At 37.9% G+C, this 22379-nt stretch overlaps 1 protein-coding gene across 2 annotated transcripts in view; it reads right to left on the bottom strand.

Annotated features, from left to right (window-relative positions):
* The window catches only part of RGS22 (regulator of G protein signaling 22), a 108898-nt gene that overhangs the window by 76434 nt on the left and 10085 nt on the right, over positions 1 to 22379 (bottom strand). Inside the window, exons 4-8 of one of the 2 annotated variants that reach the window (XM_047728135.1) lie at positions 20064 to 20285; positions 8683 to 8768; positions 7767 to 7935; positions 4286 to 4415; positions 1705 to 2323 (exon numbers count right to left, since the gene is read on the bottom strand). In XM_047728135.1, the coding sequence (XP_047584091.1) occupies positions 1705 to 2323; positions 4286 to 4415; positions 7767 to 7935; positions 8683 to 8768; positions 20064 to 20285 (1226 nt within the window). Of the gene's footprint in view, positions 1 to 1704; positions 2324 to 4285; positions 4416 to 7766; positions 7936 to 8682; positions 8769 to 10876; positions 11299 to 20063; positions 20286 to 22379 lie in introns of those variants that run through there. The other variant, XM_047728136.1, reaches the window with a different exon arrangement.

Genomic DNA, 22379 nt, shown 5'->3' with positions numbered 1-22379 from the left:
ACAAGCCAAATGTTTTCACTTCTAAAATGTTTCAGATAAGTAATGAATTATCTCAAACCCAACACCAAGTTATGGGAGACCAGTGTGGAGATAAAACTATTTCTTACAATTATGGGAACAGGAAGAGTATTTTTGGTAGGTTGAACAATGGTCTTCCAAAGATGTCCATGTCCTAATCCCCAGAACCTCTGAATGTTACCTTATATGGTTGAAGGCATTCTGCAGATGTGATTAGGATATATTTTTTAAGAATTTTATTTATCCATTTGTTGGGGGGGAGTAGACAGAGCAAGCATGAACGGGATAGGCAGAGGGAAAAGCAGACTCCCCACTGAACTGGGAGTCCAACGTAGGCCTCGACATGGGGCTCAACCCCAGGACCTAGAGATCACAACCTGAGTAGAGGCTTAACCATCTGAGCCACCCAGGTGTCCCACTGCGATTAGGATTTTGAGAAGATTATTCTAGATTATCTAGATGGCCCTAATGTAATTACAAGGGTCCTTCTAAGATGGAGGCAGGAGGGTGAGTCATTGAGAAAAGACGTGAGGCTAGAAGCAGAGGTCAGAGAAAAGATGCTATGTTCCTGGCTTGAAGATGGAGGAAAGTAGATGACCTCTGGAAGCCAGAAAAAGCAAGGAAATGGATTCTCCCCTAGAGCCCCCAGAAAGAATGTAGCCCTGCCCACCCATGTTAGACTTCCTAATTCCAAACTGTAACAGAATAAGTTTCCGCTCCTTTAAAAGCCATTACATTTGTGGCAATCTGCTACAGCAACAATAGGAACTAAGACCATATTGATCCTGAAGAATTTATATAGGGTGCTGGCATATAACTTCCCTAATACATCTTGAAAAGGGGTAGTGGCTTTCTCCTCCATGATCCATCAAGTCACGGTTGCAGAATCAACCATAGGGTAACCCCTGATCCTGTAAGTATGTACAACAATGAGCTCTATGATCTGCATGCCACTGAAATCAGTGGAATAACCCAGTTAGTAGTATATACCCTGTCAAACCCTTCCTAGGAATTGCAACCTACTGTAGTTGACCTACTTCAGAGCAGAAAGGAGAACACAGACAGGAGAAAAACGTTCCTAAAGCAGAGTCCACTTAAGGTTGTTAAGTCTTACTGTGATCTAAAGCACATGGGATAGCCAAACAAGGACCTGGACGCATTGGACAACCAGGAGCCTCCTTAGAGGATATCTCGTGTATCTAGGAGTTATCTTATTCAGATATGTCTGTCGAAGTGGCATCCCACCAAAGATCATGAGATTTGTCAACTGAGCAGGTTGCTAGGAACAGCAGTCTCTTAACCATGGCATAAGGTACCTTTTATATAAGATATCTGAAGCCAGCATGGTTACATAACGGAAAAGTGTTTTTTTTCTACAAAAATGTTTATCACTACAGTGTTATAAAAATAAAACAGAATGATTGACTTGAAAGCAGGTTTAGAATCCAAGGGAAGAAATATTATGTGAACCCAAACAACTACCTCTATTTGCATCAGAAAATTATGAAATCACAGAAGTAATAAAATTACTATTATTATAACAAAATAAATATTATTATTCATTCCTCTAAAAGCATAAATTAGATTTTTATTTTTATTTCAGGCTTTCTGTCGGTGCTTTAGGAAGTAAACTAATATTCCAGAATTTAAAAAAAAAAAAAACATTGAAAGTAAAACTAGACATACCTTTGATGTCTTCCGGGGTCCTTAAGAACTTTCAGCCTCTCAATATCCATCCATAATGACCAGTATCTCTCTCCTAATGTATTTTTTATAAATTTCTTAAATCTTTCAAACTCCTTTCTATTGCCAATATCATAGGTTTTGTGAGACATGCACCAGTCAGCCCTGGTTTCTGGTCCAATGCTCTCACTCTTTGAACTTGCTTGTTCTAACATCTCTTTTGACTTTTCATTTGTGATTTGAAATGTTTCACTTAACAAAATATTTCTGCCAAGGAGAGGCTCAAAACCCTCCTCAAGCACCACTTCTGTTACCTTGTTAAAGTTTATATAATCTGGGCTTTCTATCAGTGGCTCTTCAAAAATTTGATGAATTGCTACTCTCAAAATAAAGGCTATATAAGATCTTAAAAATTCCTCCCATGTTGAGAAACTCAATGTAAGGCTTTGATCAGCATCCTGTTGCCTCTCAAGGTATATTCTCAAAAGGGCTTGAGAAGGAGTGTCTTGTAGAGAGATGGAGCCCATATCATCATCGTCTTCGAAATGAGAAGTTAATCTAACGGATTCAGATGAGTCCCTTTTTGTCCTTGGGTGAATTCCATCATCAAAGAAAAAGCTGTCTGCATGAAATCGTAAAGGGTTATTAGATCAGATATGAATACAATGTTGCTTTTATTTTTAACTAAAAGGAGCAGAGCCAGAATGGTAAGTGGTTTTGGCACAGGTCGTGACTGTGTCCATGAGAGAGAGTTCTGAAGCCACATTTGATACCGCAGAGGAAAAACTGCCAGCAGGACTGGCCATGTCTTCCTTGGACACGGAAGTGAATAATGGTGGCAGATGAACAAAATACTTGACATCCCTAATACAGAAGATCTTCAAGAAGACATTATGCGCTTTTAAAATGTCATATTTGAGGCTGACATAGAATGTCAATATGTAAAGGCCAAATCTATTAAACAATTAGAATGTGTACATTAAACAATTGTATGTATTCTAATATGTCATGCTAGAAGGTAAAATAAAATTAGACAATCAGTGAACATATCAGAACTAGAGTCTGAAATATCAGTAACTTTCCAAATTCACTATTTTATCAGAAATCTTCAATTACTACCATACTTACAACTTACCATCAAAATTACAAAATGGCATAAGGTACTTATGAAGGCTTATAAATACAAATGGACTGTTTTAAACTCTTTCCAAAAACAGAGTCTTTAGCTCCTGTTTTCTCCTTCATTAGAAATTGTGAAATATTAGATGTCAGTGCTTTATTCCACGTGGCAAATCTACCACTTGAAATGCCAGACAGCAGGAAAACTGTTGTCATCTGTGTTCCACTTCAATGGCCATTTTCTCAGTAATGGGTTTCAAATCCCAATGAGCTGGAAGGGTTTTATTACAATTTGTACTGAAAATGAAGATACTAAGTCCCCCCAGTATTAAGAGACTAGATTTTTGCAAATCGATGCTGGGTATACACTCAACCCTACAGAAGCGGAGGGAGAGAGCAAGACTAGCGTTTCTGTTCACCAGGCTCCTACTACCCTTCCCCTTCCTGTTCATCACCTTCACTATCTTTGCTCTCCATTTTCTCCTTTACTCTTGGGGGGAAACAGCAAGAAACCTATAAATTCAGCTATTTGCAACTAAGAAGAGTATTTTCCTCTTTACCCAGATTTAGGTTCAGCTCTAAAGAACCCAGATTTATTGTCTTCAGAGGTTGTTACACTTGTCAAAAGAATTAGGTAAGAATTTAGTGAATTGCTAAGTTCCTCTCCTGAATGACACTGCTAAATTTTTTTCCTCTAGCAATGTCATGGTGATGATACCTATTTCTGCAAGTTTCCTTCTGTATCTATGAAAAGTTGGTATCGTCCACAAAAGTTCGCCACAGAAGAAGTGTACCTGTTTTTCAAGGAGAAAAACAAGTCTGAACTCAGAAGGAAAACTCAAGCTGCATGAATGACTACATACTTCCAAGAAGAGAGAAAGGTTCCACCCACGTAAACTCAAATAGTTAATAATAAGAATCTGTAAACTGTCACAGGAAGTAAAGACAAGACAAACATTTACTAACTGCCTATGAGGGATGGGGCACTAGACCAAATCTAGACATGTAGAGTGTATTATTATTCTCATCTTACAGATGAGAAATGCAAGGCTTTCTGAATAACTTCAAAAAGTCACATGGTTAATAAGCATTAACCCATCTAAACCCATTCTCTTGGGGTGCCTGGGTGGCTCAGTGGGTTAAGCCTCTGCCTTCGGCTCAGGTCATGATCCCAGGGTCCTGGGATCGAGCCCCGCATCGGGCTCTCTGCTCGGCAGGGAGCCTGCTTCCTCCTCTCTCTCTGCCTGCCTCTCTGCCTACTTGTGATCTCTGTCTGTCAAATAAATAAATAAAATCTTAAAAAAAAAATAAAGATAAAAACAGTAGAAAGTGGAGCAGGTAGGGGGGTAGGAATGGAGATTATTTTCCTCCCCCCCTCCCCCACCACGTGTTGTACTGAGAGAGTAGAACAATAAGCAAAGATTTAAAAAGGAGTTCTGAAATCATTCTTGTCCTTTCTGCTTACCAGAAACAGAGGAAACAACCGGTGTTTCAAGTTTGCTGTGGACTACACAAGTTGGTAATGAAAACGTGGATCCTGTTTGCAGACTCTGTTTCGCTAAGGCAAACCAATCTTTTGTTTGAGTATAGGAGGCCTAGGAAGAAAGAAGCACCTTTGTTTAACGTTGAGATTAGCAGTGTTCTCCCAATCGCAGACCTCGACTCGTCCTTAGAACGTTAAATTTGCATAGTACAACATGAAAGGGAAAATGATGCCATGGAAGGAAAGAATGCCGTACAGAAAAAAGTTCGTTACCTGAGAATAATGGGAAGGAAATTTCAACTCAGATTATCTGGATATTAGATGACCAAAGGTAAAAAGGAGCCCAGTGTTCACTAAAGCCTTCTCCACTCTTCCACCAGAGGCACTGCAGCCCTCCTTCCTGGCTGCATTATAGGGTCACGCCATCCCACGCTGTCTTGGCAGTCATCTGACTCCTCAGTTCTTGGCTGTATCTTTTGCCAGCTACTCCCACATTTATAACTTCCCAATTATTTCCTGCCCCTAATTCTGTCTGATCTGGCTCTGTGTTTTTTTACCACACCTCCCTAATATCACAGACTTACTCTCAGGAGTACTGGCCCCCCACCCATCCTCCTGCCCAGGCTCAACGACCCACACCTTCGATTCAGTTTTCCCAGCTTTGCTTAGATTGTAGGCTTCCTGACAACTGATTCCTGACTCCACCTGCCCCTGGATGGAGCCTTCAATTTTTCCTTCACTTTGTGCACCCTCGAGCCTGCTGACCCAGTTCCCCAGCTGACCTTCAGCTTCCAGAATCCCAGTCCTGAGAAGCCCGTTTTTCAGCTGTCCTGGGAAAATTCCTATGCCTGCCTCTCTCAGTAATGTCCTTACAATCTTTCTAAGATAATCCAGATTGTTCAACAGAAGCAGAGTGGGGAGCGTCCAGCATTACTCAGCATTACTCTTCTTTCTCCTTTCTCCCGATAGGTTGTCCCCAGGTTGGCCCTTCATGTCAGGAATTCGCACAAGAAGTAGGCCTCAAATGGAATAGGTATTGTTCTCTGACTGTGATACAGAATTAGCAGGGCAAGTTGGGCCACACAAGGAGACCAAAAAGCAAGAGAGAGAAATGAAAAGTGTCACCTAGGTAGTCACTGCCCCTCTTAGAAGTAAGGTTTTCTACACAGATAAAAGCTTTGAAAGATTCTAATTTCCTTTTGTTCTCGCTTTTCCTTCCTTTAAAACTAAGTCATTTGGGTGCTTAGGTGGCTCAGGTGGTTAAGTGACTACCATCGGCTCGGGTCATGACCCTGAAGTCCCAGGATCGAGTCCCACTTTGGACTCCCTGCTCAGCAGGGAGTCCGTTTCTCCCTCTGATCCTCCCCCACGCTGTGCTCTCTCTTTCTCTTTCATTCCCTCTCTCTCAAATATATAAATAAAATCTTTTAAAAAATAAAACCAAGGCATTTACTATTAATATATGTTCATTCAACATATATTTATTGAGTGACTACTCTCTTCCAAGCAGTATCCTAAGCACTGAGAAGGCCAAAATAAAGAAGACCTGTCAGGGAATTGAGAGAGGCCAATATACAAAAGTCCATGCTATTTCAACTTGGCAAAAAAGATTGCTGAGTAAAAATTAGGAGAGAAGTAGTAAGTAGTCAGTCAGACAACCACTTAATATGTTTAAGAGATGAGTCAACTGTTCATGTTGAAGACTCAAAGAAATATTAACAGTTATCATCATAAAGATTAATCTTTGTCCATAGTCATGATTTAAATGATTTAGGGGCTCAAAGAATTTTGAGTCCTCCAAGTTCAAAAGCTATTAAGAAAATATCAGTTGGACGACTGGGTGGCTCAGTTGGTTGAGCAACCAACTCTTGATTTCCTCTAGGGTCATGATCTCAGGGTTGTGAGATCAAGCCCCATGTCAGGCTCCAAGCTTAGCATGGAGTCTACTTGTCCCTCTCCCTCCTCCTCTGCCCCTATCCCTCATTCTATCTCTAGAATAAATAAATAAAAATAAAATCTTTTTTATAAAGTATATTAGAGGGTGTCTGGGTGGCTTAGTTGGTTAAGCGACTGCCTTTGGCTCAGGGCATGATCCTGGAGTTCCAGGATCAAGACCCACATCAGGCTCCCCGCTTAGTCGGGAATCTGCTTCTCCCTCTGACCCTACCCTCTCTTGTGCTCACTCTCTCTCTCTCTCTAAGTAAATAAAACCTTTAAAAAAAAAAAGGATATTAGGTAAAGTGTCAATCAAGTGGAGAGAATTGAGTTTTTTCATACAGAAAATAGCAAAAGTAAACTAGTTTAAATTTTACTCTTACATTCAATTTAATTGACATGTAAAGAATCAGATCTTCTTTCCCAAGATTGATTCTTCCTGTTGTATGTTTACTGACCTGTACTATCAGTACATTTTTATGACATTCCTGACATTTCTATAATACATAAGAAAAAAAATACTTAAAAATAAGTATAAAGAGAGAAGTAAAATATGCTTTTGTACATTCCCAGCATGAACTCAGTGGAAATAACGCAACTGGCAAAATTTCAAATGCTTTTGCCAAATATTAATGATAGAAATGCCAAACTACAAAATTAAATAGGAACTACGCAAGAAAATAAGTGGTCAGGTAAGACAGGTTAAGTCTATCTATTCCAACAGAGATGGTAAATGGTTTTCCTTTTGTATGACATCTTTGATCAATTGGAAGTGCTTGCCTAGAGGGCTGTGTTGAAAAGAATTTGGAGCCAAGTCCTAGCTCAGCAGGAAAACTGCCATGATTGATTAGCAATATCTGTCATAAATGGAAGCTAGCAGAGCAGCAACACATGGGCCACATATTTGCAATTCCTGGTTTTGTACAGAGCTGTGTATAGGAAATGTGTTCCCAGAAAGAAGACCTGATAATTAGAGGCCAGAGATCAAACAATGGTTTTCACTACAACGTGACTCTCCAGAAAGGCATTTGATTCTAGGTTAGATCTCTTCCAATGCACCCATACCAACCCAGCATTTCTTCACGGAGGACAAATTTATCTGATAACGGTGAAAGGGTCATGCCTTTCACTGCTGAGGAATAATCTTGACAATAGGGAGGAGAAGACCCAATTTATCATCATTTTGTACAAAAATTAGAGACTCCGAACAATGACAATTTTGGAATGAATGATGAAACCATGGATACAATTCAAGTTACCCTTCCTTGCTTCCTGGGTGACTCTGAGCCTATTCTTCAATCTTTCATTTGTTCCTCTGTACACATGAAGATAATAATACCCATTACATTTCAAGTGAACAAGTGCAGAGCAAAGGCGTCAGCATAACTCCACAAAAAGTTTTGCTAAACCTGTCTCAGAAGTACTTGAAATCACTTCCCCTGTTCAAGTGGTACAAAGGCAATTCTTATCCCTAAAATGAGAAGTCTCCTTGAAGTGCCAAGTCATGAAGAAACACTCATACTTTTACCTCGCCAAGAGAAATGTAGAACTTTTTCATGATGATAACATTCTCTTCTTCAGCAACAGGTGGTGGTGGGCTGGCTGGTTTTTTCAGGACCCAAGGGGAAAAGTCTGCATTGAGTGTGAAGTTCATACCCGATCCACTCCATCTCACTTGTGAGATCAATTTGGCTAATCTGCATTTTAGAAATCATACAAAACTTGAAATAAGTTTCAAAGATGGTAGAATTCAGGGGGGAAAAAACCCTAAAATTTTATTTTGTTTTATTTTCAAGTCAATCTCCTCACTTTGCACAATGGTTCTCTTAGGATCTGTTCAAATTAATGGCTTATTCACAGAACTACTAACTAATAATGACTCTTTCAATTTATTTTACTTGATTTTTAAAATGGGATTCTAAGGATAGGTCAAATTTCAGTAAAATTTCAGAATATCTAGGTATTTACACATTATAAGTCAGGAAATATAAAAGAAAAACTTGATCCACTATGACATGCTTTTTCATGACATATTTGCTTTTTAACAGCCTGCACCATTATCACAAGTAGATAATTTTTATTTTTTTATTTTTTTTTTTTTAATTTCTTTTCAGTGTTCCAGAATTCATTGTTTGTGTACCACACCATCCATGCAATAGTGCCCTCCTTAATACCCATAAGTAGATAATTTTTAAAACATAATTATCAAAGAAGCACAGCTGAAGTACATTTATTAAGAACTATCCCTGTGAGTTCTCTTTGGAAAAGTTAAGTGATTTTTACAAACGCTCTATCACTCACATACTATAGCAGGTGGGATACAAACTCCCGTGGGTTTAAAAGTATACGATTTTATTAAGAAAGTACAGAAAAATGATTTTAGGTGGGAAAAAAAAAAAAACCCAGGCAATTAAAAACTAGGTTTGTTGATGGGACTACAATACCTGTATTCAAAGTAACAATCACTTTCCAGGAACGCTGGAAGTCTTTCTTTTTTGATCCACTCAATACCTTCTTCACGACTGAGACACTATTAGAAGACAAGTGAAAAAGAAAAAGAGTCAAAGAAAATCACCTTTCAGTACAGTCAAGACCTAGTCACTAGAGTAGTATTATCCAGGGCCCTGCGTCGACCTTCTGTTTCACAAGAGAGAGCAAGGACCTTGGAATCACACATTTGAAGCCATTGCTTGCCTTCCGCTACTTGCTTAATCTCTCAACAACCCTGCATCAACTATTAGCCCCATTTACAGATTAACAAACTGAATCCAGAGAAGTTAAGTAACCTATTGAAGGAAGAGATGTGAGAAAAAAAAAAAAGTCACTTTCTGTATTTGCATAGTTGCAAAATGAATTAAAAAAAAAAATCACAAACAGAAAAAAAGCTAACCAGAACACTTGATTAGACCACTGTGGTCACGACAGGCCCCTGTCTCTCCAATTTTAGAAAATTTGGTTAACTGTTTAACATCCCCATGCACTATTTGGGAATACCAAGGTTAGCAAGAAAGATAAGGCCCTGAGGGGCCTGGGTGGCTCAGTCAGTTAAGCTTCTGCCTTCAGCTCAGGTCACAATCTCAGGGTCCTGGGATGAAGACTATCAGGCTCCCTGGTCAGTGCGGAGCCTGCTTCTTCCCTCTCCCTCTGCCCGCTGCTCCCTCTCTTTCTGTCAAGTAAATAAAATCAGGAAGGAAGGACGGTTGTAAAGTAGGAAGGAAGGGGGGGACGGAGGGAGGGAGGGAGGAAGGAAGGAAGGAAGGAAGTGTCTTTAGGAAATTTACAGATAATTCAATAAGTAATAGTAGAAGAGTGCAGTGCCCAAGTTCGGGCTTCTGTGGGAGAGTACCCGGGCACGAAAACAGCGAAGGTTTTCCCAGAGAACAAAGGCGGGAAGCCAGCTGGAGAAGCAGGCAGGCATAATTATGATGCTCTTTCCAATGACATTAAGGCGTTCAGATTTTATTTAGAGGTTGTGAGGACCATACAAAGTCATGGAAGAGTTACTGAGTTGCGGCTCATTCTCAAACTTTTACTAATGATTCTCTTTTTGTCTTATATGCACTTTTCCCCCAGAAATCTAAGGAATGTCAGTCCTTTGAACACTAAACAAAAGTTCCTGGATAAGTAAAACCACTGGTACAGCGCATGTCCCAGTGAGGCAAGGGTGAAGGCGTTTATGGGACTTCCGCTGCTTATCTGCTGAGGCAAGGGTTGTGCTGGGTTATTAACCTCAGTCAGCACAGCCCACTGCTCACTGCAGTGAGGAGATGAAAGGCTCACAGAGCAGCGCTGCCAACATCTGACGGGCTGATGTTCTTGAGCGTGCACCTGTGCTCAACACTGCTCGCACGTGGCATGAAGTCCTTAAGCTCCCCATGGCTGGAAAACAATGCTTTCCTTCTGTTCAGCCCAAAACATCCATTTGGCCCTGACCAAAGACTATCTTCTGGGTAATGAAAAAACAGAAGAAACTTTGGAAGCAGCCAGCACCTGAACAGTAGCATCTTGTTGATGGTCTTATTGCTTATGAGTGAGATCTGAAGGACACGTGTATCTTGTAGTCAGAAAAACTCCAAAGAGGCCTCCACATATGCTACACACAGACAGCCACACACAACTCTTGGATTCTCATTAGCAATGCATTCAGTGCGTCCCAGAAAGACACCAGACCGCATATTAAGACATATTAGCACCCCCTTGAGGAATACTAAAAGGTTGTCAAGACTAGTCAGTCATAAAAAATCAATTTGCCTAATATTTACTTAATAAACAGTTCACTGATAACTCATCCCCTTTTGAATATCTTTGTATCTATCTGGCCCCAAAATGAAATGGAATGAAAAGTTTAAAAGGACTAAAATCAAAACTGATGAAAAGTCTTAGTCAGACTGCCAAAATGTCCCTTCAAGATGTTTACAAATAACTAAAATATAAAGACCAAAAAAAAAAAAAAAAACCCAGAACAATCTGGCCAAACATAAAATGGCAACTTAATAAATACCTATGAAAAGCACAGAAATAATTTACCTAAGGTAAAATTATTTACTCCTTAAAACTAAAAAAAACAAAACAAAACAACATACATACAGCAAAAATCCATTCTTTTTAGGACCCAGCTCTACACATTTTAACAAATACAGTTGAATAACCATGACTAGAATCACAGAGAAGAGTTCCAACATCCTCCAAACTTCCTTCTGCCACTTTGCATTCAATGACTCCCTCTAACCCAAGGCCCTGGCAACCACCAACTTGTTCTTCGCAGTTGGGCCTTTTCCAAAGTGTCATATAAGTGGAATCAATATAGGACATAGCTTCCTTCATTTAGCATGATGCATTTGAGACTGACCTATGTTCTTAGACGGATCGCTAGTTCGTTCCTCTTCATTCCTCTTCAGCTGAGTGCTACTCCACTGTATGGATGAACCACTTTTTTTCATTCATTCCCCACTTAAAGGAAATTTGGGTTTATTACAGCTTTGGGTGAATATAAATAAAGGTACTACAGACTTTCACATACAGGTTTTTGTGTGAACAGAACTGTTCATTTTTCTTTGGTAAAATCCAGAAGTAGGGCAGATGTATAGTATGGTATATGCTTAACTTAGAAAGCTAACTGCCAAACTGTTTTCCAAAATGGAATTCTCATCAACGATGTAAGGATTCCAAATGCTCTGCATGTTGACTGGCACTTGGTATCGTCAATGTGTGTTGCATAGTTTACTCATTCTAAAAGGTGTGTAGAAATAGTTCATTGAGATTTGTGGATGTGTGTATACATACACATTGCCCTTTATTATAACTTTGAGATATAATTCATATTTCATACAATTCACTCATTTAAAATATATAATCCAATGGTTTTTAGTATATTCCCAAACCATCACCATGATAAAATTTCATCACTTTCCAGAAAAACTCATATCCATTAGCAGTCACTCTCCATTCCACATCAACTCGCCACCCCATCTCCCAGTATTGACTGCATTTCTCTTATGATTAATGTTGAGGATCTTCTCATATACATTTTTGTCATCTGTACATCTTCTTTGGAGAAATGTCTATTCAGATCCTATGTCTGTTTTTTAAAATTGAAGTATAATGAACATACAGTGTTATATTAGTTTCAGGTATACTATATACTGATTCAACAATTCTGTACATTATTCAGTACTCATCCCAGTAAGTGTACCCTTAATCATTTTTATTTCACCCACCCTTCCACTCCTTCCCCTCTGGCAACCACCAGTTTGTTCTCTATAGTCGAGTCTGTTTTTTTGTCTCTTTTCGTTGTCTGCTTTTTTCTTAAATTCCACATATGAGTGAAACCATATGACAGTTGTCTTTCACTGACTGACTTATTTCATTTAGCATTATACCCTCTAGGTCCATTCATATTGTTGCAAATGGTAAGATCTCGAAGATTTCATTCTTTTTCATGGGAATGATTCAGCCATATATAGCATATCTTCTTTATCCATTCATCTATCAATGAACAGATGGGTTGCTTCCATATCTGGCTATTATAAATAATGCTGCAATAAACGTAAGCATTCATGTACCTTTTTGAATTAGTTTCCATCTTCTTTCGGTAAATACCCACTATGGCATTCCTGGATCATATGGTCATTCTGTTTTTTAATTTTTTGAGGCAACTCCATGATGTTTTCCACAGTGGTTGCACCAATTTGCATTCCCACCAACAGTGCATGAGGGCTCCATCTTCTGCACATCCTCGCCAACACTTACTATTTTTTGTCTTTTTGAATCTAGCCATTCTGACAGGTATCTCACTGTAATTTTGATTTGAATTTTGCTGATAGTTAGTGATGTTGGACATATTTTCAGGTGTCTGTTAGCCGTCTGTCTGTCTTCTTTGGAAAAATGTATTTTCAAATTCTCTGCCCACTTTTTTTCCCCAAGTTTTTATTTAAATTCCAGTTAGTTAATATGCAGTGTAATATTAGTTTCAAGTGTAGAATTTAGTGATTCAGCCCTTCCATACAACACCCCATGCTCATCACAAGTGCACTCTTTAATCCCCATCACCTGTTTCACCAATCCTCCCACCCACTCCCCTCTAGTAACCATCAGTTTGTTCTCTTTAGTTAAGAGTCTGTTTCTTGGGGCGCCTGGGTGGCTCAGTGGGTTGGGCCGCTGCCTTCGGCTCAGGTCATGATCCCAGGTCCTGGGTTCGAGCCCCGCATCGGGCTTTCTGCTCAGCAGGGAGCCTGCTTCCTCCTCTCTCTCTGCCTGCCTCTCTGCTTACTTGTGATTTCTCTCTGTCAAATAAATAAATAAAATCTTTAAAAAAAAAAAAAAGAGTCTGTTTCTTGGTTTGCCCCTCTTTTCCCCCCTTATATTCATTGGTTTTGTTTCTTAAATTCCACATATGAGTGAAATCTGTCTTTCTCTGATTGACTTATTTTGCTTAGTATAATACTCTCTAGTTCCATCTACATTGTTGTAAATGGCAAAATTTCATTATTTTTGATGGCTAAATAATATTCTAATATATGAATATTAGATAATATATTAGAATAATATATATACTAGATAATATATTAGAATGATATCTATAAATACACACACACAAACTCCACATCTTTATCCATTCATCAGTCGATGGACATTTGGGCTTGTTCCATAATTTGGCTATTGTTGATAATGCTACTATAAATATTAAGATGCATATATCCCTTCAAATTATTATTTTTGTATCCTTTGGGTAAATACCTAGTAGTGCAATTGCTGGATCATAAGGTAGTTGTTTTAACTTTTTAAGGAAACTCCATACTGTTTTCCAGAGTCCTCTGCCCATTTTTTAAATCGGATTGTTTATCCAGTGTCAAGTTCTTTATATATAGCCTGCATATTAACCTCTTACTGGATATACTATTTGTAAGTATCTTCTCCCATTTTTGTTTTAATGATGGTTTTCCTTGTGTGCAGAAGCTTTTTATTTTGGTGTAATCCCAGTATTTTAATTTTGCTTTTGTTTCCCTTGTCTGAGGAGACATCCCTAAAAAAATGTTTCCATGGCTAAAGTCAAAGAAATTACTGCTTATGTTTTCTTCAGGTTTCAGATTTAGGTCTTTAATCCATTTTGAGTTTATCTTTGTGTTTGGTATAAGAACAGGGTCCAGTTTCATTGTTTCTCATGATGTTGTCTGGCTTTCCCAGCACCATTTGTTGAAGAAACTGTCATTTCTCCATTGTATATTCTTGCCTCCTTTGTTGTAGATTAACTGCAGGGTCTTTGGTGGCTCTACACAAATTTCTGTGTTATTTGTTCTATGAAAAGTGTAGTTTGTATTCTGAGAGGGATTGCATTAAATCTGTAGACTGCTTTGGGTAACACAGACATTTTAACAAAATTGGTTCTTCTAATTCATGTGCATGAAGTATCTTCCCATTTGTATCTTCTTCAATTCCTTTCATCAGTGTTTTATCCTTTTCAGAGTATGGATCTTTCTTCTCCTTGCTTAGGTTTATTCCTAGGTATTTTATGATTTTAGTGCAACTGCAGATGGGATTGTTTTCTTAATTTCTCTTTCTGCCACTTCGTTTTTAGTGTATAGAAATGCAATAGATTTTTGGGGAACACTTATGTAGGATTTATTTTATATAAAAACTGAATCATATTACATGCTTTAATTTACAACTTGGTTTTTCCAGTGAACTATATAACATGAGCATCTATCTCATCAGGACAACAGACATGGTTCAAACACATTCTTTCTTTCTTTTTTTTTTTAACTTAATTTTATTTTTTATAAACATATATTTTTATCCCCAGGGGTACAGGTCTGTGAATCGCCAGGTTTACACATTTCACAGCACTCACCATAACACATATCCTCCCCAATGTCCATAACCCCACCCCCCTCACCCAAACCCCTCCCCCCATCAACCCTCAGTTTGTTTTGTGAGATTAAGAGTCACTTATGGTTTGTCTCCCTCCCAATCCCATCTTGTTTCATTTACTCTTCTCCTACTCCCTTAACCCCCCATGTTGCATCTCCTCTCCCTCATATCAGGGAGATCATATGATAGTTGTCTCTCTCCGATTGACTTATTTCGCTAAGCATGATACCCTCTAGATCCATCCACGTCGTCGCAAATGGCAAGATTTCATTTCTTTTGATGGCTGCATAGTATTCCATTGTGTATATATACCACATCTTCTTTATCCATTCATCTGTTGATGGACATCTAGGTTCTTTCCATAGTTTGGCTATTGTAGACATTGCTGCTATAAACATTTGGGTGCACATGCCCCTTCAGATCACTACGTTTGTATCTTTAGGGTAAAAACCCAGTAGTGCAATTGCTGGGTCATAGGGTAGTTCTATTTTCAACATTTTGAGGAACCTCCATGCTGTTTTCCAGAGTGGTTGCACCAGCTTGCATTCCCACCAACAGTGTAGGAGGGTTCCCCTTTCTCCACATACTCGCCAGCATCTGTCCTTTCCTGACTTGTTCATTTTAGCCATTCTGACTGGTGTGAGGTGATATCTCATTGTGGTTTTGATTTGTATTTCCCTGATGCCGAGTGATTTGGAGCACTTTTTCATGTGTCTGTTGGCCATCTGGATGTCTTCTTTGCAGGAATGTCTGTTCATGTCTTCTGCCCATTTCTTGATTGGATTATTTGTTCTTTGGGTGTTGAGTTTGCTAAGTTCTTTATAGATTTTGGACACTAGCCCTTTATCTGATATGTCGTTTGCAAATATCGTCTCCCATTCTGTCAGTTGTCTTTTGGTTTTGTTAACTGTTTCCTTTGCTGTGCAAAAGCTTTTGATCTTGATAAAATCCCGATAGTTCATTTTTGCCCTTGCTTCCCTTGTCTTTGGCGATGTTCCTAGGAAGATGTTGCTGCAGCTGAGGTCGAAGAGGTTGCCGCCTGTGTTCTCCTCAAGGATTTTGATGGATTCCTTTCTCACATTGAGGTCTTTCATCCATTTTGAGTCTATTTTCGTGTGTGGTGTAAGGAAATGATCCAATTTCATTTTTCTGCATGCAAACACATTCTTTTTTTTTAAAAAAGATTTTATTTATTTATTTGTCAGAGAGAGAGAGGGAGAGAGAGCAAGCACAGGCAGACAGAATGGCAGGCAGAGGCAGAGGGAGAAGCAGGTTCCCTGACGAGCAAGGAGCCCGATGTGGGACTCAATCCCAGGACGCTGGGATCATGACCTGAGCCAAAGGCAGCTGCTTAACCAACTGAGCCACCCAGGCGTCCCTAAACACATTCTAATAGTCATATGCTATTCCACAGTTCTTCAGTTGATAAACATATAATGTGTTTATACTACTGACATCAGTGCTGCAGTCAGCTCCTATACATACACATTTATTTGTATGGGATAAAAATCCCAAAGTGGCTTCCCAGGCATAAGTCATAGTACTTTTAATTTTAACCAACTGTGCCAGATTAATTCCCAGGGATTGTAGGAATTAATATTTTACTAACACTAGATGTTGTTATTTTTTTTAAATTATAGGCCCATTTCATGTGATGTGATGAGTACTGTACGGTATTATATGCAACTGAAGAATTATCAAACTCTACTTCTGAAACTAATGATGTACTATTTGTTGGCTAATTGAATTTAAATTAAATATTATAGGTCAATTTAATGTCTTAAAAATGGTTTCTGGCTCTACTTACATTTGCATATTTAAGATCATTTGTGTTATTAAACATCTTTTTGTTTGCTCATTTTCCATTTTAATTACTCTCTTGTACATAGTTTGTTGAATTACTTCAATTATTTTACTGGACCACTTGTCTTTTTCCTGAATAAGATGGGTAAGAAATTAAGTAAAATGCATTTCCTCAAACTTGAAATTTTCTTTTTTTCTAAATCATTGCTTTATGTCATTTTCTAACATGTGCAATATTTTAATTTTGGTGTTCAGGTTTTTTTATTATTTTGAGGATTCTGGAGTCCTTGATTTTGTGAGAGGATGGCTCAGATGTTAAGTTTACATACAAATTTTAACAGATTTTATTGTAATATTTCAGTTTTTAAAACCATTTATTTATTAATATATAAATAAAGACAATTCAGCTTACTCTTGCAAATTGATAGTAATTATTTATATTTATTGTGTTTAAGCTTTGTCTAGGAAGTCTAAAATAATTTTGAATTAGTAATAAAAATATACTTTTTCTTTTCTTAGGATCTAATGGAGATGGTTACAGTATTTCACCATATACAGTGTGTACTATTGATTTTGGGTAGGCTTTAACATGTTTAAGCAATTTATTTTTTAATGAGTTTTTATTTGGCATGAGCTTGCATGAAATGCAACAGATTTATGTATACTAATTTTGTATCCTACAACTTTACTGTATTTATTTATCAGTGCTAGTAGTTTTTTGGTAGAGTCTTTAAGGTTTTCTACATATAGTATCATGTCATCTGTAGTTAGTGGAAGTTTTATTTCTTCCTTACCAATCTGGATGCCTTTTATTTCTTTGTCTTGTCTAATTGCTATGGCTAGTACTTCCAGTGCTATGTTGAATAAGAGTGGTAAGAGTGGACATCTTTGTCTTCTTCTTGATCTTAGAGGAAAAGCTCTCAATTTTTCCCAATTGAAGATAATGTTAGCTGTGGGTTTTTCACATGTGGCTTTTATTATGTTGAGGTATATTTCCTCTAAACATACTTTGTTGAGAGTTTTTATCATGAATGAATATTGTAATAATTTATATAGTGTTTTATAGTTCAGAATATATTTCTTTGTTCAAACGTCAAAATGATGCTATAACATGGTTTTTGTTTTTTTTTTTATTAATCATTTTTTAAATTTATTTTCAGCATAACAGTATTCATTGTTTTTGTACCACACCCAGTGCTCCATGCAATCCGTGCCCTAATACCCACAACCTGGTTCCACCAACCTCCCACCCCCCCACCTCTTCAAACCCTTCAGATTGTTTTTCAGAGTCCAGAGTCTCTCATTGTTCACCTCCCCTTCCAATTTCCCCCAACTCCCTTCTCTTAACTCCCCATGTCCTCCATGCTATTTGTTATGCTCCACAAATAAGTGAAACCATATGATAATTGACTCTCTCTGCTTGACTTATTTCACTCAGCATCATCTCTTCCAGTCCCGTCCATGTTGCTACAAAAGTTGAGTATTCATCCTTTCTGATGGAGGCATAATACTCCATAGTGTATAGGGACCACATCTTCCTTATCCATTCGTCCGTTGAAGGGCATCTTGGTTCTTTCCACAGTTTGGCGACCGTGGCCATTGCTGCTATAAACATTGGGGTATAGATGGCTCTTCTTTTCACTACATCTGTATCTTTGGGGTAAATACCCAGTAGTGCAATTGCAGGGTCATAGGGAAGTTCTATTTTTAATTTCTTGAGGAATATCCACACTGTTCTCCAAAGAGGCTGCACCAACTTGCATACACACCAACAGTGTAAGAGGGTTCCCCTTTCTCCACATCCCCTCCAACACATGTTGTTTCCTGTCATGCTAATTTTGGCCATTCTAACTGGTGTAAGGTGGTATCTCAATGTGGTTTTAATTTGAATCTCCCTGATGGCTAGTGAGGATGAACATTTTTTCATGTGTCTGATAGCCATTTGTATGTCTTCATTGGAGAAGTGTCTGTTCATATCTTCTGCCCATTTTTTGATATGATTATCTGTTTTATGTGTATTGAGTTTGAGGAGTTCTTTATAGATCCTGGATATCAATCTTTTGTCTGTACTGTCATTTGCAAATATCTTCTCCCATTCCGTGGGTTGCCTCTTTGTTTTCTTGACTGTTTCCTTGGCTGTGCAGAAGCTTTCGATTTTGATGAAGTCCCAAAAGTTTATTTTGGCTTTTGTTTCCTTTGTCAATATCTATACTGCCTAGAGAAATCTATACTTTTAATGCCATTCCGATCAAAATTCCACCGGTATTCTTCAAAGAGCTGGAGCAAATAATCCAAAAATTTGTATGGAACCAGAAGAGACCCCGAATCGCTAAGGAAATGTTGAAAAACAAAAATAAAACTGGGGGCATCACGTTACTTGATTTCAAGCTTTACTACAAAGCTGTGATCACCAAGACAGCATGGTACTGGCATAAAAACAGACACATAGACCAGTGGTACAGAGTAGAGAGCCCAGATATGGACCCTCAACTCTATGGTCAGTTAATCTTCGACAAAACAGGAAAAAATATACAGTGGAAAAAAGACAGTCTCTTCAATAAATGGTGCTGGGAAAACTGGGCAGCTATATGTAGAAGAATGAAACTCGACCACTCTCTTACACCGTACACAAAGATAAACTCAAAATGGATAAAAGACCTCAGTGTGAGACAGGAATCCATCAGAATCCTAGAGGAGAACATAGGCAGTAATCTCTTTGATATCAGCCACAGCAACTTCTTTCAAGATATGTCTCCAAAGACAAAGGAAACAAAAGCCAAAATATAACATGTTTTTTTATTTTTAGTATTTATAAAAGCATTTTAAAGACTTTTATCATTATTAATACATTTAATTTGATGAAAGTAAACAAGAAAGAAATATACTGGAATTCGATAAAAGAAACATTGAAGAACTTTCAGGCTGGAAAAGAGCTATATCATAAGTATTGAACATATTTTAGTCTAGTTTCATCAGACACTTCAAATCATGGAAAATGTTAAACTTTCATTTTATTTTCAGTTGATCCACAACAAACCTAGTAGTAGGTAGTGAAGGAATCATCTGACAGGTGATGAAAATAAGGTTCATCAAAATGACTTGTTCAAGAACACAGAGCTGGTAAGTTAAAGAGCCAAGATTAGAACCTGGGCTTGTTTTTGTTTGTTTGTTTTTGTTTTCAACCTCATGTTAAGGAGACAAAATCCAAAATCCAGAAGCTAAGAGTAGAATTTAAGGCCAGGGAGGTCAGGGTCACATAGTGTAACTTGAGGGTCAGAAATCATAATTCCCAACTGCTTATTAGGATAGAACCCAAACCAGATAAATTCACTGTATACCCACATTTTCTAGAATGCATCTAAACTATAAAGGATACACATATTTCTGCTGCCCCAAATTAACCTGATATCCTAAATATTCAAAGGGATTTATATGAATCTTCTCATATTGAAAATCTAACATCAACAAAACTGCTAGATTAAATTGACCATTTGACATGAATAAGATGATAGAATAACAAATACTAAGTTTAAGTACAATAAAACTTAATAAATATAGTTAAATTTCAGAAAGTTAAGCCCAAGGAACCTCATGTTAGTCTTATCCTAATGTTTTATATACCTAGCAAGATATAAACTCAAACATACTTTCTTACCATGATATTGTAGTTGATATTAATGGTCTTATCTTCATAGGGGTCATTCATCTGAACAGGTTTAACATCATTCTTTCCTTTCCTTATGACATCATAGATGGGATTTCGAGGTTGTTGGTTTTGTAGAATTTTTTTCAGTTGCTTTTCCAGAAGTTGTGGAGCATTGTTAACTATTTCAAAAACTCCAAAATCCACATTAAATCTAATTGCCTCTGAAAAGGTCTGCAAAATAAATTTGCAAAAATAGACCTTAAATTTCTATAAACCAGAAACTCTCTAAGAATACTTGACACTTAATAAATGCATGCACACACACACACACACACACAGAGTTTTGTACTTAATCATTAGCTCTTCTCTTTAGGAGCTTGGAAATCTCTTGACTACAGATAAGGGAACCCACTGAATCCTTCCTTTCCAATGTACTTACGCCAAGAAGTAAGGATGTATTACAGCAGAAATTCCCTTTGCATAAACATCTTATCCCTGTGCTTTTTTGGAGCTGGAAAGAAATAGACACCTGATCTCTATGAAACAATGTTATTCTCTTAAGAGGGGGTGGATTACTAGGGAAGAATGAGTAAAGGAAGAAGAAATAACACTCCCGTTATCTCTTTCATCCCCAGGAGCCATGAAAGCTAAAGTCTCCCTTGCCCAAAAGGATAAAATTAAGTACAATGTGTTCTTCATTTAAGACTATTTCAACACCATTCCTGTCACTGTGAAAAAAAGAGAGAGAGAGAGAGAGTGAAAGACAATAACATTTCTGAGCATTTCTCAGTAATTACTAAATGCTGCCAACTTTTATTTAAAGTCAGTCTGTTAATATACAACAGTCAGGCATCTTGAGTTTAAATGCCAACTTGCCAATAAGTAGCTCTGTGACTTTGAGTGAATCTTTAAACGTGTTTGGAGCCTCCATCTCCTTAACAAATAAATAGTGGATTGGCTGTCTGTGTCTTTTCCCATTTTGCCCTCTAAATCTAGAATCAGGTTCCTCTTTCAGAATATGAATTTATTCTAGAATACCTTTCATGAGCTACGTACTCATACAGATTAATTTATATATTTTTAGCTAGGTGATAGAAGACATCTAGCCCTTCCACTTGGATCAATAACTGTCCTAGGAAGGGAATCAATTCTTTCAATTTTACTAAGAGATTGCTAGATATAGTTAAAATTTAATGAATGGCAAGATGTCATAAAATTGGAGTTAGAAATATATATGTGCCTATGTATAACTATCCACATATGTGTGTGTATGTATGCATATTCTTCTAATGTCAGGTAACATCACAGCTCTAAAGTCTGACTGACTCCCCTTCTGAGGAGTTTAATGTGCATGGACAAAAAAGTTCAATATGGGAGAGCCTGGGTGGCTCAGTGGGTTAAGCCTCTGCCTTCGGCTCAGGTCATGATCTTTAGGATCGAGCCCCACATCGGGCTTCGGCTCAGCAAGGACCCTGCTTCCCCCTCTCTCTCTGCCTGCCTCTCTGCCTACTTGTGATTTCTCTCTCTGTCAAACAAGTAAATAAACTTAAAAAAAAAAAAAGTTCAATTTCAATGGCAGTCTACAGGCCTAAAGGCCTCAGGGCTAAGACTTCTCCCTCAAAAATGACAAGTATAGCTCAATGGACAAGTACCAACAATTACAAGTATAAGATTTCTTCAATAAACATATTTGATTGCATCTTTCAAACATGAGATTCACACAGGCATCACTTATCTGAATGTTAAATATTATCTCTGAATTATACTATCACTAGACTAAACAGATTAATGAGTCTGCTGATGACGGAGACAAGATTCAATGGGTAGGAGAAAGGAACTGAATTGAACTTGGTAGAAAATGGACGTAAAAATATTAACCAGAGAGGGGAAAATGGTGTAGTTGATGGCAAAAGACCATCTGGAAAAGATTTCTTCTAGTTCTGAGTATCCAGGGAACAAGAGAGCAGGTTTGGCCTTTGTTTGTTTTCCTTTCTTTTTTCTGCCTCTTAAGCACACACCTGGTAGCCAGAGGAACACAAAGCTATGATAATCCAAAGCAAAGAATGCCAATCAGTTCTATGAACAAATAAAATATTTCCTGCTACCCAAGTTGAAAAAATACTGCTCCAGTAAAAAAAAAAAAAAAAAAAAATTTAAAAATAAAAAAAATTAGAGGGACTGTGACACTCTGAGCCCCTGATTAGTTAGTGATACTCACTAGTAAACAGTGACTGTACAGCGGGTAGAATACTAGGACTGACAAGAACTACTGTTTACTGGACATCTACCTAACGTGCCAGGTATGTGACAGACACTTCAAATGCT

Source organism: Lutra lutra, chromosome 4 (genome assembly GCF_902655055.1).
Source record: "Lutra lutra chromosome 4, mLutLut1.2, whole genome shotgun sequence".
NCBI classification, from domain to species: Eukaryota; Metazoa; Chordata; class Mammalia; order Carnivora; family Mustelidae; genus Lutra; species Lutra lutra.
The sequence above is the reverse complement of the archived record's forward strand: the minus strand, read 5'-3'. Positions and strand labels throughout refer to the sequence as shown.